At 46.9% G+C, this 19,449-nt stretch overlaps 1 protein-coding gene across 1 annotated transcript in view; it reads right to left on the bottom strand.

Annotated features, from left to right (window-relative positions):
- LOC134748836 (importin-11) overlaps nt 1–19,449 on the bottom strand; it is a 56,610-nt gene that overhangs the window by 34,329 nt on the left and 2,832 nt on the right. The window contains exons 3-9 of the mRNA XM_063683645.1: nt 19,066–19,286; nt 18,158–18,317; nt 17,531–17,777; nt 17,030–17,308; nt 13,065–13,246; nt 7,240–7,425; nt 6,802–6,901 (exon numbers count right to left, since the gene is read on the bottom strand). Coding sequence (XP_063539715.1) covers nt 6,802–6,901; nt 7,240–7,425; nt 13,065–13,246; nt 17,030–17,308; nt 17,531–17,777; nt 18,158–18,317; nt 19,066–19,286 — 1,375 coding nt within the window. The remainder of the gene's footprint in view (nt 1–6,801; nt 6,902–7,239; nt 7,426–13,064; nt 13,247–17,029; nt 17,309–17,530; nt 17,778–18,157; nt 18,318–19,065; nt 19,287–19,449) is intronic.

The raw sequence follows: 19,449 nt of genomic DNA, 5'->3' as shown, positions 1-19,449 counted from the left end.
GTCGATTAAAACACTTCCTTCGGTCGTGTTTCAATTTATCGCTACTCGTTGCCAATTTCCTACTTTTCGCACTTGTATCGTAATGTACTAATAATAAAGTAGTAATTGTAAAATTGTAACGCGACTCTTTCTCAAATAAAACATAAGCCATGTTTAGTTCACATGAGACTACTAGATGGCGCTAGTAGGCCCCGAATTCGAGTTAAACTTTGGGCATATTTTACCTTTCCCGTAGCTTTAAAATTCTAAAACCTTGTGTAACTTGTGTTAAGTGTTGACTAGTTTTTATGCAAACAATACGAATGTGCATAGATATAGATTAATGTAACATTGTCGACCCATACATATGTATCATTCGTCTGTGTACACAGAGATGGCGTTAGCACGCCATTATATCTCGTCATTACTGACTTCTGAAACCCTGTAAAAAATACGGAACATCATGTAACATGTTCCTAAAAATATATTGAATGTAACCAAATAGTTTAACATATGAAAACAATGGGCATGTTTGTACAACTTAACTGTTTACCAAACCATCTCACTAGATGTCACTGTGCTTAGTGCACGCCGTTTCTACTTCGCGGTGTTAAGATTTTTCCTAGAATAATGACCCGATGAAGTGATTTTTGTAAATGTTGAGAAATAGTTAGGAGTCAAATAAGCGAACGGTAGCGTACCATCTGGGACCTAACCGGCCTTCTTGACTCACATAGTTAACCCAGTAAATTTCTTCACATCACCTAGGCGCTCGACTGCTGTCCTTTAGGACGCCGCTCGGCCTTAGGCAGTTAGTTTAGTAGTATAGTTAGTGTAATTGTAACTAGTGCCGACTGGAATAGACTTCTACATCGTAAATCATCTTTGCTTTCACCTTTACCCCGCACGCCCCATCCCTCTCGGAGTAAACTACTCTACAAAATAAAATTAAAACTTTTTTATATTTTTTTTTTGGATTCAAGTAGGTACAGTGAGTAACAACATTGCATGGCCTTCTAATTATAACTATTATAGAAAACGGAATATTTATCATGTTTATTTATATTATTTATTTCTCGATATTTTGGCCGGTCTTGCAAGACCAGTCGTTGTGGAGATCCTTGGGGAGGCTTATGTCCAGCAGTGGATGTCTAGTTGGTGTAGATGGATTCACACAACAAATGAAAAACCATTTTTTCATATTTGTTATCCGTAGTTGTCCCTGTACCTGAAAGAAAAATAATATCATGATAGCACAAAATCTCTAATGTTATAGGAAGAAAGATGATGCAACAATATGGATTCTAATAAAGTTATCATTTACTTACCTAGTAATAATTGTGTTTTTCATTCATAGACAAAATTCCATAATTTTCATCCCCAGGAAATGTTTTATTTTACTTTATTGCAGTGAGGATGTCCTGATTTTTTCTGGCTAATGAAGGAAAACATTTTATTTCCAAGAATGCCTCTTCATTTTGCACAATACCTAAAAAAACCTAGAGTTAGTGACACATTGACTATTCGGCAACCAAAACAGTAATAATTACATTATATAGGTATTGTTCACTGCTTATATCTACCATTACGGAAGAAGTGAGAATTATTTTTTAAAAAGATCGGCACGAGAAAATTACAATGTACAATGAAGAAATGAAACTGTACCTACCTTACGAAACTTTACCATCATGAATTCCGCTTCAATTGAGTCTGAATTTTTCTGGATTTTCGCGGACCAGAACACCGATGATTTTTGTAACTTGATTTAGACGTTGCTATCATTTTCAATTTATACAAACAATAAGTCACAATAAACATGACCCTATGTGTCAGTGTCAACACTGTCAAATAAAAATGCACTAAACATGACGGCACTGCAAATCCTGCCAGGTCGGCCAGGCAACGTCGCCAACGTCATAGAGTGGCAACGCCGCACGCAACGTATTTGTACACGACATTTGTGACACACACATACGTAAAATTGATGAAAAAATTACGTTGATTTATGTATGATTTCTGTATGAAACAAAGTTTTTCTATTAATTTAGCGCAAACGAATATTCGAAAGTAGATAAATGAGCAAATATTTGTGTAGTAATAGTGTGTAGTGCCTTAATTAAAGCAGATTGAATTTTGTATGAAAATCGAACCACCTTAAGTGCAGATTAGCGTCCCGACCCGACCGCGTGACCCGCAGCCCGCACTTAAGAAGGGAGTTGTCGTTGTCACTGGTGTGTGATTCTTTACCACTACATTTAGTGATTTTTACAAGCTTTCATTTAACTTGCAATGTACCTATGTATGTGGTTATGTAGCTATGTTTGTACGTGTCAAATTTAAATTTGAGCCACTTTCCGGTTTTCGATGAAACTGAAAATTTGCACACATATGTAAGTCGGGTGACAATGCAATATTACGGTACCATCGAGCTGATCTGATGATGGATACAGGAGGTGGTTATAGGAACTCTGTGATAAAACAACGCAACCTAATTGTGTTTGGGGTTTTTAGACTTGTCTCATGGAGTATTAGTTGCCTGTGGAAAGAAAAGTACAGTCAGCGATAAAAGCTTGTACCAAAAATGAAATTTTTGCCAAAAACTTATTTACGTTTTCTTTGTACCGAATAATATATACTTACTTAGTTTCATATATAGGCCACCAAACGAAGCCCAAAAATTGCCATTCAGGGAAATAATTCGTGTGTAAGCGTATTTTGGCATAGTTGTAGATAAAGGTGCCTGAAACAACATACTAAAAGTACTGATGGATGGGGGTGACGCTAACGGGTAGAGGGGGGTGTAAAGGTCCCTTTTTTGAGTTTTTCGTAAATAACTCTTAAACGGTGGCCCATAACAAAAAATGACCTGTTACATAAATAATCTACATAAAATTGCCTACAAGAAAGATTTCATACACTTTTTCGCTAGGATCAACATTTAAAAAGATATTAAACGAGAAATATTAATTAAAATCAATTCTATGGTACGTTTTTTTTATATTTTTGTAAATAACTCGTAAACGGTGGCCAATAGCAAATAAATGTTTTTGAACGTAAATAATCTACATAAAATTTACTACAAAAAATATTATTCATCATTTTTGCTAGGATTAATATTTAAAAATATATTAAAGGGAATGTTAATTATAATCAATTCTTAGGTTCCTTTTTTTCAGTTTTTAGTAAATAATTTGTTAAGTATAGCAAAAAAAATCTTATACACAAATAATTAACATAAAATTTTCTACAAGGTACATGTGAAACACTTTTAGCTAGGATCAATATTTTAAAAAGATATCAAAGCGGGAAAGTTAATTATCAATTTTAAAGTCCTTTTTTAGTTTTTCGTAAATAGCTCGTAAACGGTGGCCCATAGCAGTAAAGGTTCTAGTAAATAAATAATGTACATAAAATTTTCTACAAAAAAAAATCCCAAAACTTTTCTCTAATCAATATTTAAAACGAAATTGAATAAATAAAGTTAATTACAATCAATTCACAGCTCCCTTTTTTTAAGTTTTTCGTAAATATTTCATAAACGGTGGTCCATTGCAAAAAAATGTTATACATAAATAATTTACATTACATTTTCTACAAAAAAGGTTTATTACACTTTTTCGCTAGGATCAATATTTAAAGAGGTATTAAAAGGGGAATTTAAATTATAATCAATTCTACACATAATTTAACTTTCCCACTTTAATAGTTTTATTGATCTTAGGGAAAAGTGTTCCACATGTTTCTTGTAGGAAATTGTATGCCAATTATTTGTGGTATTTTCAATAAAAAGGGACCTTATTGTCGATGTCGCTTAAAAATTTATGTTTAAGAAGTTTTTTTTGCTATTGGTCATACTTCACAAATTATTAACGAAAATCTAAAAAAGGGACCTGAGAATTGATTATAATTAACTTTCCCTCTTTAATATCTCATTAAATATTGATCGTTGCTAAAAAGTGTAAAATACCTTTTTTGTAGAAAAAAATATGTGAATTACTTTTGTAATTTTTTTTTGCAATGTTAATGTAAACGGTGGTCGTTTACGAAATATTTACGAGAAACTTAAAAAAAGCGACCTCTGAATTGATTTTAGTTAACTTTATTCCTTTAACCCTTAAATGCATGATTTTTTGTATAACTTTTTAATAAATTGAAATAGATGTGTCATGCTGTATAAAAGTAATAAATGTGATTTTGGATAGCTGCATATTGAGCCACGGACCATCAAATATACGATGCATATATACATCATTATGCATTTAAGGGTTAATTTCGTTGTGTTATGGGTACTCAAACAACGATATATATAATATACAAATACATAAATACAAAGAAAACACCCAAGACTCGAGAACAAATATCTGTGTTCATCACACAAATAAATGCCCTTACCGGGATTCGAACCCAGGACCATCGGCTTCACAGGCAGGGTTACTACCCACTAGGCCAGACCGGTCGTCAATATTGATCTTAGAAATGTTTTCGAAATGTTTATTGTAGAAAATTTTATGTAGATTATTTATTTACCAGAACCTTTTCTGCTACGGGCCACCGTTTACGAGCTATTTACGAGAATCTAAAAAAGGACTAAAATTGATAATAATTAACTTTCCCGCTTTAATATCTTTTTAAAATATTGATGCTAGCGAAGTGTACCACATTTCTTGTAGGAAATTATATGTAAACCAATTATTTACGAAAAACTGAAATAAAGGAAACTTAGAATTGATTAAAATTAACATTTCCTCTTTAATATCTTTTTAAATATTAATCCTAGCAAAAAGGCTGTATAGTCTTTTTTGTAGTAAATTTTGTGTAGATTATTTACGTTCAACAACATTTTTTGCTATTGGCCACCGTTTACGAGTTATTTACGAAAATATAAAAAAAAATACTAAAATTGATAATAATTAACTTTCCCGCTTTAATATCTTTTTAAAATATTGATACTAGCGAAAAGTGTACCACATGTTTCTTGTAGGAAGTTGTCTGCAAATTATTTATGTATCAGATTTCTTTTTGCTATACTTTACAAATTATTTACGAAAAACTGAAAAAAAGGAACCGAATTGATTATAATTAACATTCCCTCTTTAATATCTTTTTAAATATTAATCCTAGCAAAAAGGATCCGTTATTTTTTTTGTAGTAAATTTTATGTAGATTATTTACGTTCAACAACAGTTTTTGCTATTGGCCACCGTTTACGAGTTATTTACGAAAATAAAAATAAAAACACCATAGAATTGATTTTAATTAACTTTCTCATTTAGTATCTTTTTAAATATTGATCCTAGCGAAAAAGTGTGAAATATTTCTTGTAGGAAATTTTATGTAGATTATTTATGTAACAGGTCATTTTTTGCTGTTGGCCACCGTTTACGAGTTATTTACGAAAATATAAAAAAACTTACCATAGAATTGATTTTAATTAATACTCTCGTTTAATATCTTTTTAAATGTTGATCCTGGCGAAAAAGTGTACGAAATCTTTCTTTTAGGCAATTTTATGTACATCATTTATGTAAAAGGACATTTTTTGCTATGGGCCACCGTTTACGAGTTATTTACGAAAAACTAAAAAAAGGGACCTTTACACCCCCTCCCCCTTCCCCACCCGTTAGCTTAACTCCTATCCATCAGTACTTTTATTATATTGTTTCAGGCACCTTTATCTACAACTATGCCAGAATTCGCCTACACACGAATTATTTCCCCCGATTTTCCTTCGTTTGGTGGCCTAATAACGAACTTTGCTCCCGTATGACCGCAGACAATATAACAAACGAAAACAGTAAGCCACCGCCGGGCTAGGCGCGGCGCGCGCGCGGGCGGCGGCGCCGGCGGCCGGTACCGCTCCCGCACCCCGCTTATACACTCCGCTCCCTACTACACTGCTACCGAATCTCCCGATAGTCCCGATATGTTTAGTTTTTAATACGCTCGTTATTTTTTTGGATTTTTTAATAATTGAATGGTAAGATAACTGTGAACTTAATTCAATAAATAAAATGGATAGAGAAATTTTCCACGGGGAGTAAAAAGCCAATTTCTGAAAATAGTATAGTTACATGGTAATTTTTTTAGATTTTCATTTTGTAGGTATAAAACGGCAATAAAATGGCATTCCAGTAAAAAAATTAGACTGAGCAATTTTCAGGTCCAAGGCACGCCAAAAAATTATATTTTATTAATATTGGTATTTCTGCTAGGATATATTTTTGGATATTTCATATATTGTTGCAATACGTTACATGAATATGTCCGGTGAAGAAAGTTTGAACAGAGCATTTTTCGGTAAAAAGATATTAACGATTTAAGACTTTAGGTATTTTCTTAAATCCTATTATTATTATTCTTTGGAAATTTATACAATACTCTTTATTTATTGATACTTTATCATACTGTAAAGTTTTTTCTGGCAGAGGAATTACTGCGGGGTCCACTACCTTTATTTCCTACACTATTTAATATGTTCTCACTACTGAGGTAAAAAATTATGTGTGCAACAAGGAAGGAAAGTTGGTTTTTGTTGCGAGTATTTATTTTGAGTCCCGAGAAAGCGAAAGGCTTGACCTTAGCGAGGGACTCAAAAACACGAGATAAACTAAACAACTAAATAACTATTGACCCATACATTAATACTTGCAGTTTTCATCTTAATCTGATTAATATGTAGTAGATTCTGATCTGATCATTATTTTTAATTATTTTCTTAGGGCACATTCGACTTACATTCAAATACTTTTTGAAATAATAAGGATACAAAAGTGAGATTAGCTCGAAAACAACGCCACATATAAAACCTAAAAAAAAACATACCTATTAATTGACAAACTCTTCTCCTAATTATTCTGTAATTGTCATCTTTTATTTTTAGCTCCTGGCTCAACACGTTCGTGAACCATTCGTCGAAGTCCACCTGTCAACAAACATATTATTGTTACATTAAATTACGTTTAAAATATTAGCGATAGAAATTACAATCAAAAAATTTACAAATATTTTACACAAAGCTTCCTTCTTCCCCATTCACACGTCACACGCCCGGGACCATAATGCTTGCGGACACTCACCTCGTCGTACAAGTCGAAGGCGGCGAGTCCGACGGCGTTGTAGATGGCGTCCTTCTTCAGGACGGCGTCAAGGTCGCTGGCGTCGGATGGCGTATGTTGAAGACCGGCGAATAGACGCACGAGCTCAGGAGCTAATGTAAGCCTTATCGCAATGATACAAGGTCTATAATTAATATAATCATACCTCGTCGTACAAGTCGAAGGCGGCGAGTCCGACGGCGTTGTAAATGGCGTCCTTCTTCAGGATGGCGTCAAGGTCGCTGACGTCAGATGGCGCATGTTGGAGCCCGGCGAGTAGACGCACGAGCTCGGGGGCTAATGTGTCGCGGAACTCGTGGAATAGCTCCATGAAGACCGCTTCTGTGCATGGCTGTAAAAAAGTTGTGATAGAAGAATCATTTCAAAGGGGATTCTAAGGCAAGAACTTAGAGGATATTAACCAAACGGAGACGTCTTGTCTGTAATTTTCTGTACAAAACAGTCTGCCGATTAATTTTTGCGGGGGAGGGGCACGTCAAATGTATGCGTCAAAAATAGCCAATGGTCATACATTGTGTATAACCATTGGCCGCCTATTTTCGACAGAGAGGAACGCCTGTTAATGGCTACTCCGTTTGGTTACATCCTCTAAGGGCAAGAACGATTACGAATTGTTGACGAGTTCGAAATAGAATGTAAGTTATCAAACATTTTTAGATTCATACAAGTATAAATATAAATACGTAAAAGAAGCGTCAAGCTATCGTTATTTTCAGCGATGTTCCTGTGGAACAGCAAGGATTTGTAATGGGAAGTGAACCAATTTGAAATCGTAAAATGCTTAAGGCAACTTAAGCATGGTAGGACCGCGGAACCACACTTACCCTAAGGCTGTACTTCCAGGATTCGCCCGCCTCGTCGGTGGCGAAGCTCTCGGGCTCGGCGTCCCACAGCGCGAGGTCGTCGGCCGCGAGCAGGAAGTAGCGCGCCACCAGCACGCGGCACATGTGTCACACCTATACCAAGGAACCACAATGATCCCGCACTTACCCTAAGGCTGTACTTCCAGGATTCGCCCGCCTCGTCGGTGGCGAAGCTCTCGGGCTCGGCGTCCCACAGCGCGAGGTCGTCGGCCGCGAGCAGGAAGTAGCGCGCCACCAGCACGCGGCACATGTGTCACACCTATACCAAGGAACCACAATGATCCCGCACTTACCCTAAGGCTGTACTTCCAGGATTCGCCCGCCTCGTCGGTGGCGAAGCTCTCGGGCTCGGCGTCCCACAGCGCGAGGTCGTCGGCCGCGAGCAGGAAGTAGCGCGCCACCAGCACGCGGCACATGTGTCACACCTATACCAAGGAACCACAATGATCCCGCACTTACCCTAAGGCTGTACTTCCAGGATTCGCCCGCCTCGTCGGTGGCGAAGCTCTCGGGCTCGGCGTCCCACAGCGCGAGGTCGTCGGCCGCGAGCAGGAAGTAGCGCGCCACCAGCACGCGGCACATGTGTCACACCTATACCAAGGAACCACAATGATCCCGCACTTACCCTAAGGCTGTACTTCCAGGATTCGCCCGCCTCGTCGGTGGCGAAGCTCTCGGGCTCGGCGTCCCACAGCGCGAGGTCGTCGGCCGCGAGCAGGAAGTAGCGCGCCACCAGCACGCGGCACATGTGTCACACCTATACCAAGGAACCACAATGATCCCGCACTTACCCTAAGGCTGTACTTCCAGGATTCGCCCGCCTCGTCGGTGGCGAAGCTCTCGGGCTCGGCGTCCCACAGCGCGAGGTCGTCGGCCGCGAGCAGGAAGTAGCGCGCCACCAGCACGCGGCACATGTGTCACACCTATACCAAGGAACCACAATGATCCCGCACTTACCCTAAGGCTGTACTTCCAGGATTCGCCCGCCTCGTCGGTGGCGAAGCTCTCGGGCTCGGCGTCCCACAGCGCGAGGTCGTCGGCCGCGAGCAGGAAGTAGCGCGCCACCAGCACGCGGCACATGTGTCACACCTATACCAAGGAACCACAATGATCCCGCACTTACCCTAAGGCTGTACTTCCAGGATTCGCCCGCCTCGTCGGTGGCGAAGCTCTCGGGCTCGGCGTCCCACAGCGCGAGGTCGTCGGCCGCGAGCAGGAAGTAGCGCGCCACCAGCACGCGGCACATGTGTCACACCTATACCAAGGAACCACAATGATCCCGCACTTACCCTAAGGCTGTACTTCCAGGATTCGCCCGCCTCGTCGGTGGCGAAGCTCTCGGGCTCGGCGTCCCACAGCGCGAGGTCGTCGGCCGCGAGCAGGAAGTAGCGCGCCACCAGCACGCGGCACATGTGTCACACCTATACCAAGGAACCACAATGATCCCGCACTTACCCTAAGGCTGTACTTCCAGGATTCGCCCGCCTCGTCGGTGGCGAAGCTCTCGGGCTCGGCGTCCCACAGCGCGAGGTCGTCGGCCGCGAGCAGGAAGTAGCGCGCCACCAGCACGCGGCACATGTGTCACACCTATACCAAGGAACCACAATGATCCCGCACTTACCCTAAGGCTGTACTTCCAGGATTCGCCCGCCTCGTCGGTGGCGAAGCTCTCGGGCTCGGCGTCCCACAGCGCGAGGTCGTCGGCCGCGAGCAGGAAGTAGCGCGCCACCAGCACGCGGCACATGTGTCACACCTATACCAAGGAACCACAATGATCCCGCACTTACCCTAAGGCTGTACTTCCAGGATTCGCCCGCCTCGTCGGTGGCGAAGCTCTCGGGCTCGGCGTCCCACAGCGCGAGGTCGTCGGCCGCGAGCAGGAAGTAGCGCGCCACCAGCACGCGGCACATGTGTCACACCTATACCAAGGAACCACAATGATCCCGCACTTACCCTAAGGCTGTACTTCCAGGATTCGCCCGCCTCGTCGGTGGCGAAGCTCTCGGGCTCGGCGTCCCACAGCGCGAGGTCGTCGGCCGCGAGCAGGAAGTAGCGCGCCACCAGCACGCGGCACATGTGTCACACCTATACCAAGGAACCACAATGATCCCGCACTTACCCTAAGGCTGTACTTCCAGGATTCGCCCGCCTCGTCGGTGGCGAAGCTCTCGGGCTCGGCGTCCCACAGCGCGAGGTCGTCGGCCGCGAGCAGGAAGTAGCGCGCCACCAGCACGCGGCACATGTGTCACACCTATACCAAGGAACCACAATGATCCCGCACTTACCCTAAGGCTGTACTTCCAGGATTCGCCCGCCTCGTCGGTGGCGAAGCTCTCGGGCTCGGCGTCCCACAGCGCGAGGTCGTCGGCCGCGAGCAGGAAGTAGCGCGCCACCAGCACGCGGCACATGTGTCACACCTATACCAAGGAACCACAATGATCCCGCACTTACCCTAAGGCTGTACTTCCAGGATTCGCCCGCCTCGTCGGTGGCGAAGCTCTCGGGCTCGGCGTCCCACAGCGCGAGGTCGTCGGCCGCGAGCAGGAAGTAGCGCGCCACCAGCACGCGGCACATGTGTCACACCTATACCAAGGAACCACAATGATCCCGCACTTACCCTAAGGCTGTACTTCCAGGATTCGCCCGCCTCGTCGGTGGCGAAGCTCTCGGGCTCGGCGTCCCACAGCGCGAGGTCGTCGACCGCGAGCAGGAAGTAGCGCGCCACCAGCACGCGGCACATGTGTCACACCTATACCAAGGAACCACAATGATCCCGCACTTACCCTAAGGCTGTACTTCCAGGATTCGCCCGCCTCGTCGGTGGCGAAGCTCTCGGGCTCGGCGTCCCACAGCGCGAGGTCGTCGGCCGCGAGCAGGAAGTAGCGCGCCACCAGCACGCGGCACATGTGTCACACCTATACCAAGGAACCACAATGATCCCGCACTTACCCTAAGGCTGTACTTCCAGGATTCGCCCGCCTCGTCGGTGGCGAAGCTCTCGGGCTCGGCGTCCCACAGCGCGAGGTCGTCGGCCGCGAGCAGGAAGTAGCGCGCCACCAGCACGCGGCACATGTGTCACACCTATACCAAGGAACCACAATGATCCCGCACTTACCCTAAGGCTGTACTTCCAGGATTCGCCCGCCTCGTCGGTGGCGAAGCTCTCGGGCTCGGCGTCCCACAGCGCGAGGTCGTCGGCCGCGAGCAGGAAGTAGCGCGCCACCAGCACGCGGCACATGTGTCACACCTATACCAAGGAACCACAATGATCCCGCACTTACCCTAAGGCTGTACTTCCAGGATTCGCCCGCCTCGTCGGTGGCGAAGCTCTCGGGCTCGGCGTCCCACAGCGCGAGGTCGTCGGCCGCGAGCAGGAAGTAGCGCGCCACCAGCACGCGGCACATGTGTCACACCTATACCAAGGAACCACAATGATCCCGCACTTACCCTAAGGCTGTACTTCCAGGATTCGCCCGCCTCGTCGGTGGCGAAGCTCTCGGGCTCGGCGTCCCACAGCGCGAGGTCGTCGGCCGCGAGCAGGAAGTAGCGCGCCACCAGCACGCGGCACATGTGTCACACCTATACCAAGGAACCACAATGATCCCGCACTTACCCTAAGGCTGTACTTCCAGGATTCGCCCGCCTCGTCGGTGGCGAAGCTCTCGGGCTCGGCGTCCCACAGCGCGAGGTCGTCGGCCGCGAGCAGGAAGTAGCGCGCCACCAGCACGCGGCACATGTGTCACACCTATACCAAGGAACCACAATGATCCCGCACTTACCCTAAGGCTGTACTTCCAGGATTCGCCCGCCTCGTCGGTGGCGAAGCTCTCGGGCTCGGCGTCCCACAGCGCGAGGTCGTCGGCCGCGAGCAGGAAGTAGCGCGCCACCAGCACGCGGCACATGTGTCACACCTATACCAAGGAACCACAATGATCCCGCACTTACCCTAAGGCTGTACTTCCAGGATTCGCCCGCCTCGTCGGTGGCGAAGCTCTCGGGCTCGGCGTCCCACAGCGCGAGGTCGTCGGCCGCGAGCAGGAAGTAGCGCGCCACCAGCACGCGGCACATGTGTCACACCTATACCAAGGAACCACAATGATCCCGCACTTACCCTAAGGCTGTACTTCCAGGATTCGCCCGCCTCGTCGGTGGCGAAGCTCTCGGGCTCGGCGTCCCACAGCGCGAGGTCGTCGGCCGCGAGCAGGAAGTAGCGCGCCACCAGCACGCGGCACATGTGTCACACCTATACCAAGGAACCACAATGATCCCGCACTTACCCTAAGGCTGTACTTCCAGGATTCGCCCGCCTCGTCGGTGGCGAAGCTCTCGGGCTCGGCGTCCCACAGCGCGAGGTCGTCGACCGCGAGCAGGAAGTAGCGCGCCACCAGCACGCGGCACATGTGTCACACCTATACCAAGGAACCACAATGATCCCGCACTTACCCTAAGGCTGTACTTCCAGGATTCGCCCGCCTCGTCGGTGGCGAAGCTCTCGGGCTCGGCGTCCCACAGCGCGAGGTCGTCGGCCGCGAGCAGGAAGTAGCGCGCCACCAGCACGCGGCACATGTGTCACACCTATACCAAGGAACCACAATGATCCCGCACTTACCCTAAGGCTGTACTTCCAGGATTCGCCCGCCTCGTCGGTGGCGAAGCTCTCGGGCTCGGCGTCCCACAGCGCGAGGTCGTCGGCCGCGAGCAGGAAGTAGCGCGCCACCAGCACGCGGCACATGTGTCACACCTATACCAAGGAACCACAATGATCCCGCACTTACCCTAAGGCTGTACTTCCAGGATTCGCCCGCCTCGTCGGTGGCGAAGCTCTCGGGCTCGGCGTCCCACAGCGCGAGGTCGTCGGCCGCGAGCAGGAAGTAGCGCGCCACCAGCACGCGGCACATGTGTCACACCTATACCAAGGAACCACAATGATCCCGCACTTACCCTAAGGCTGTACTTCCAGGATTCGCCCGCCTCGTCGGTGGCGAAGCTCTCGGGCTCGGCGTCCCACAGCGCGAGGTCGTCGGCCGCGAGCAGGAAGTAGCGCGCCACCAGCACGCGGCACATGTGTCACACCTATACCAAGGAACCACAATGATCCCGCACTTACCCTAAGGCTGTACTTCCAGGATTCGCCCGCCTCGTCGGTGGCGAAGCTCTCGGGCTCGGCGTCCCACAGCGCGAGGTCGTCGGCCGCGAGCAGGAAGTAGCGCGCCACCAGCACGCGGCACATGTGGCACACGGTCGCCGTGTCCAGGACTTCCATCTTCATCTGGTGCGCTTGCAGGGTCACTGGACAAATAACTAATGTTCCAGTACCCGCACCCGGCGATGATTACATTACATACTATTCGAAGAGGGGAAACGAATAACGCAAGCATCGCTTTCGGTTGGAAACCGCCGGACGGAAGCCGTGGCTCCGGGCGCCCTGTATAGTGTACACTGTTGGCGGCGCTCCGTCATGAGTGAGCTACGAGCGGGCGGGTTAGGCAGGTTGCTGGAGCGAGGCCAGAAGGGTCGCTGAAGATAGGAAGGCGTGGCGCGAGCTTGTGAAGGCCCTTAGCACCTATGGGGTGCCATAGGACAACAATACCCAGCGATTAATATTGCAGCGATATACAGTGCGGCTAAAAAATAAGTGCATTCCCGTTGCCAGGGAGGTTTTGGGATTATACTGAGCGACTTTTACTATGGGCCCGACCACGAAATCGCGAAAAAAATTTACCCTTCCATAAATTTTTTTTAAAATTCACCCCCCAAGGGGGTGAAATGGGGGTCCAAAGTTTGTATGGGGCAACAAGATTAGTTATACTATTTTATTCGAAACATCACAGGGGTATTCCTAACGATTAATGAATAAACACGAGTTTCAGGTTTTTTGAAAATTCAACCCCTAAAAGGGGGAAATGTGGTGACAAAATCTGAAAATCAACATGGGTATTGTTTCTATGGTTTATCGGGTCGCTGATTACGAAAACAACAACGATTTTAAAATCCAACGTGGCAGACGTGAAACACCATCTCCCCTGTTGGGGAATGGGGTTGAAATGTCTAAATACTCAATATGGGTGTCGTTTTTTTGGTTTTTTGGAAAGTTAATTACGAAAATGGCATCGTTTTTTAAATTTAATAATGTGGTCATGAAAATTCTTGAAAGTATACTCGTATTTGTGCCAAATTGCAATTCAAACGGTCCAGTAGTTTGGGGTCATCCATTAATTACATGACACGTTTAAGGGGGGAGGGGTCAAAAAAATGTGACATGTTGTGACAAGGGGGAGGGGGAGTCACAAACTTTGTGACGTCACTTTAACTTATTTTTATTAGTTTATTCGCTGTACTGAAAAACTAAAATAGAAGTGGACTGGCCACATGCTCTGAGACAAAAGAGAAAAACCGGCCAAGTGCGAGTCGGACTGTCGCACGAAGGGTTCCGTACCATTACGGAAAAAAACAGCAAAAAAATCACGTTTGTTGTATGGGAGCCCCATTTAAATATTTATATTATTCTGTTTTTAGTATTTGTTGTTATAGCGGCAACAGAAATACATCATCTGTGAAAATTTCAACTGTCTAGCTATCACGGTTCATGAGATACAGCCTGGTAACAGACCTGGTGGAGTAAGTAAGTCGGCTGGACGGACGCACGGGGCGGGTGTAGTAAGTAAGTCGGCGGGACGGACGCACGGGGCGGGTGGAGTAAGTAAGTCGGCGGGACGGACGCACGGGGTGGGTGGAGTAAGTAAGTCGGCGGGACGGACGCACGGGGCGGGTGGAGTAAGTCGGCGGGACGGACGCACGGGGTGGGTGGAGTAAGTAAGTCGGCGGGACGGAAGCACGGGGCGGGTGGAGTAAGTAAGTCGGCGGGACGGACGCACGGGGCGGGTGGAGTAAGAAAGTCGGCGGGACGGACGCACGGGGCGGGTGGAGTAAGTAAGTCGGCTGGACGGACGCACGGGGCGGGTGGAGTAAGTAAGTCGGCGGGACGGACGCACGGGGCGGGTGGAGTAAGTAAGTCGGCGGGACGGACGCACGGGGCGGGTGGAGTAAGTAAGTCGGCGGGACGGACGCACGGGGCGGGTGGAGTAAGTAAGTCGGCTGGACGGACGCACGGGGCGGGTGTAGTAAGTAAGTCGGCGGGACGGACGCACGGGGCGGGTGGAGTAAGTAAGTCGGCGGGACGGACGCACGGGGTGGGTGGAGTAAGTAAGTCGGCGGGACGGACGCACGGGGCGGGTGGAGTAAGTCGGCGGGACGGACGCACGGGGTGGGTGGAGTAAGTAAGTCGGCGGGACGGAAGCACGGGGCGGGTGGAGTAAGTAAGTCGGCGGGACGGACGCACGGGGCGGGTGGAGTAAGAAAGTCGGCGGGACGGACGCACGGGGCGGGTGGAGTAAGTAAGTCGGCGGGACGGACGCACGGGGTGGGTGGAGTAAGTAAGTCGGCGGGACGGACGCACGGGGCGGGTGGAGTAAGTAAGTCGGCGGGACGGACGCACGGGGCGGGTGGAGTAAGTAAGTCGGCGGGACGGACGCACGGGGCGGGTGGAGTAAGTAAGTCGGCGGGACGGACGCACGGGGCGGGTGGAGTAAGTAAGTCGGCGGGACGGACGCACGGGGCGGGTGGAGTAAGTAAGTCGGCGGGACGGACGCATGGGGCGGGTGAAGTAAGTAAGTCGGCGGGACGGACGCACGGGGCGGGTGGAGTAAGTCGGCGGGAAACTTCCTGCATCCGTAATGAGTACCTACAATCAAGGTGCTGCAAGATGGTGTAGTAGCAGTTGTACCAAAAAAAATGGTTAACATGAAATTCATATAAATTTAGGTACAAATGCGAGGAGGTGGAGGTAACGTATATATATATATATATATACGTTCTACCTACGAACCACAAACCTTAAAAACCACCTTTTGTAAGTCATTATAAAACCAGATCTCCTTCCCCTGTGTTTAAGAAAGGGGCAAGTAGGTAATTTTGGAAAATATTTGTCAGATCGTCAAGACAGCACCACTAACCTTTCCGGGAGATGGGATCCGCAGACAGGACTCGGGCAGGGCACAATTCTTCAGGTAGGTATCCGAATTCACGAGGTTCACAAGGAGCACCACACCGGCGGCCAGGTGCATGTCTATTTTACGTCTGTCATAGGTCGTGTCAACTAATTAGAGGGCCGCGCGGGCGGGGTGTGTGGCGGGGGAGGGGGAAGGGGACAAATCTGCATACATAGATAGTATTTTGAACACCCTGCCTCCCCCGCACCCTATACATTAGACAAAACGACATAGATTCTTAAATCACGCGGGCGAAGCCGCGGGCAAAAGCTAGTACAAAATAAATGCTTCACTTTGTGGACTTTATTCATTTACGTCAAATCGATGACTGACTAACTCTTTTTAGTCAACACAATTTTTAGTGTTTGCTGTTATAGCGGCAACAGAAATACATCATCTGTGAAAATTTCAACTGTCTAGCTATCACGGTTCATGAGATACAGCCTGGTGACAGACAGACAGACGCGACACGACGACAGCGGAGTCTTAGTAATAGGGTCCCGTTTTTACCCTTTGGGTACGGAACCATAAAAAGCACTCCGTAACTCCAGCGACAGCCAGATTAGGAACACGTAGGAGAAGGGAAGTTCGTTTTTTTAGCATTAGAAAAAAGGTAAACAATCTTGACGTCGAGATCGCTTACCTTCTTTCTAATGCTAAAAAAACCGGCCAAGTGCGAGTCGGACTCACGCACGAAGGGTTCCGTACCATTACGGAAAAAACTGCAAAAAAATCACGTTTGTTGTATGGGAGGCCCAGTTAAATATTTATATTATTCTGTTTTTAGTATTTGCTGTTATAGCGGCAACGGAAATACATCATCTGTGAAAATTTCAACTGTCTAGCTATCACGGTTCATGGGATACAGCCTGGTGACAGACAGACAGACAGACGGACAGCGGAGTCTTAGTAATAGGGTCCCGTTTTTACCCTTTGGGTACGGAACCCTAAAAAACTAACCAAGGACCCCTAAAGCGACCTTCGTGACGTTTAACCAGATAATTTACAAGATGTGATAACTTACATGGTTCCTTAACTTGATCACCCTTCGGCGGCTTAAATTCCACGCATTGCAAAATTCCCTTCACGATGTTCAGGCACTGTATGTTGAACCGCTCGTACACGAAGCTCATGCCCTGCTCCGTGAAGCAGTAGTATATGGCGAACTCCAGTGAGGGTCTGATTAGGGGCACATAGGAAAAGGGGTGGACCCCTAAGACCCCAAGAGCCACTTTCGTGAGGTGGATGATGAATTTTTCGCAGAGTTCTAGGGGGTATATGCCGCGGCCTTTGAGGAGTTTTCCTGGGAACAAATGGGGTTTTGAGACACTTGAAATGTGAACATTTCGTTGTTTGAAGTTTGGTGTGGGGTTTTGAAAGACGCTTGGAATCTTTGCCGAAAGACGCGTCGACGCTTCCTTATCCCCTTTTTTAAGACGCTAAATTCAGCAGGACTTTGGTAACTAGAACTTTGGTATCTCTTGGAAGTTGTGTTAAGGTTATTCATCGACTTTGTTACACTTACTGCATTCTAGACTTGTCTTAGCCCGATCAAACACCACATTCAAGAAAGCCACGGCATCCTGGCTCTCATGGGCCTTCTTGAAGCCGAAGACCGTCAGCTTCCTCAGGATGCGGAGACAGAGGAGGGCCTTCTCCAGGTGTTCAGTGATCAGCTCGGTGGTGGCGCCCTCTTGGATGTGGCAGAGGAAGAGCTCGGTGTTCTCATGCCAGAGGCTCAGGATGAAGGAGTATACGGTGTTTGTGAGGTCCTGCGAGAATATTATAGATAGAGATTTAAAATCAAATTTCACAATTTATTTTAATAAAAGATATCTTTCCCAATAGGTCCAACTTTCTTTGAGTAACTGAAGAACATACATACTGGTATATCTGACAGAACAGAGTAATCCTTTAAGCAGGAGTTTAGTCCTCAAAACTCCTAACTCCTCAAAAGTATTCTAGCCTATAAATTATTCGTCGCAGTACATCGCGCTGTCACAACCCCCGAAAAGGATTATAATGTCCGGGGGTTATAAAATATTTTAAAAAGTTTTACAGTTCTTTTTAATCTACTTTCATTGATTTGAATGTATCTACATTGAATCAATGAAAACCGGCGCTTATAAAGATTTTTAACTGTGATACATACCTGGAATGTCCTGCGATCCCCAGCTAGCCTCTTGGAAGCCAGTGCCTTGACAAGGTGGTGGAAGATGAGCAGAGAACGGTGCTGAACCAGCGGCTGGGGAGCTTTCAGCGCTCCAAGCAGGTCAGGAACTAAGTTTGGCCAGTGCATAGGGCAATCCAATCTGATGAAGATATATAAACTTTAGATAAGTTTGCAGATCTCAACGATTAATTATAGAAGGATATTAAGTTTTCTTTTGGACTCTCTCCAGTACCCTATATCTCAGGGCGCCAATTATTATACTACGCTAGAAATCAATTCCCGTTTCTATTCCTGGACAGACAAATTCACAATGGCTTGGTCAATGTCGATTTTTGTTTAGGATTAGGTAGGTAAAAATGCGAACCCCAAGCTCTTTTAGGAGACAAATAGAAAAATGCTTTGATGAGGAGATGGAGGAGTTTCTCACCTAGCGATCCTGGCGATGAGCACAGCCTACTGCGTCGCTGCGCCACGGGTTCGCCGAGCACGTCGAGGGCGAGCAGCCCGAGCCGCAGTTTCTCCTCCTCTTGCTCGGAGACGGCAAGCAGCGCTAGTAGCGCTCCATGCCATTCTTGTGGTCAGCAGCAGAAGTTGCTAAGCGGGCGAGGTGTTCAAAATCTTGACACGCTCTTATTCTAACAATAAAGTGGAAGAGATCCCTTAATTTCTCTCTGTGTTATGTACTTGTTTTGTGTAATAAAGTACTACTACTAAACGTGTCAAGATAATTTTGAATACCTGGCCCGCTTAGCAACTTTTGCTGTTGACTGTAGATAATTATAGCCGTAGTATCTACTTCTCCTGCTCAGAGATGGCGTGCGGTGCGTTGCGGCACCAGTAGCGGTCTACGTTGTTCATGCACTTATCTTTAGGTCTGCTGTAGTTACCTGGCGATCTTGGCGATGAGGACCGCTTGTTGGGTCGCTATCTGCGCCACGGGCTCACTAAGAACGTTGGGAGTGAGCAGCCCGAGCCGCAGTTTCTCCTTCTCCTGCTCGGAGACGGCGTGCGGCGCGTTGCGGCGCCAGTAGCGGTCCACGCCGTTTTTGAAGCACATGACGGCGAGCCAGCGGACGTTCACGTTTATAGTGTGGTTGGAGAGGACGTCCTGTTTTTAAAACGTCCATAAATTTATTTTATAATAAGTGACTAGAGTCAGGCCACAATAAGTTTTCCGGCCAACTGCTATGGAACTTCTATGGGTGGTGGTTGGAAAATAAACGACGAAACTCTGTCTGTTACAAACGCAAAGCTAACATAACCGCGCTGCC

This window comes from Cydia strobilella, chromosome 17 (assembly GCF_947568885.1).
Source record: "Cydia strobilella chromosome 17, ilCydStro3.1, whole genome shotgun sequence".
Classification (NCBI taxonomy): domain Eukaryota; kingdom Metazoa; phylum Arthropoda; class Insecta; order Lepidoptera; family Tortricidae; genus Cydia; species Cydia strobilella.
The sequence above is the reverse complement of the archived record's forward strand: the minus strand, read 5'-3'. Positions and strand labels throughout refer to the sequence as shown.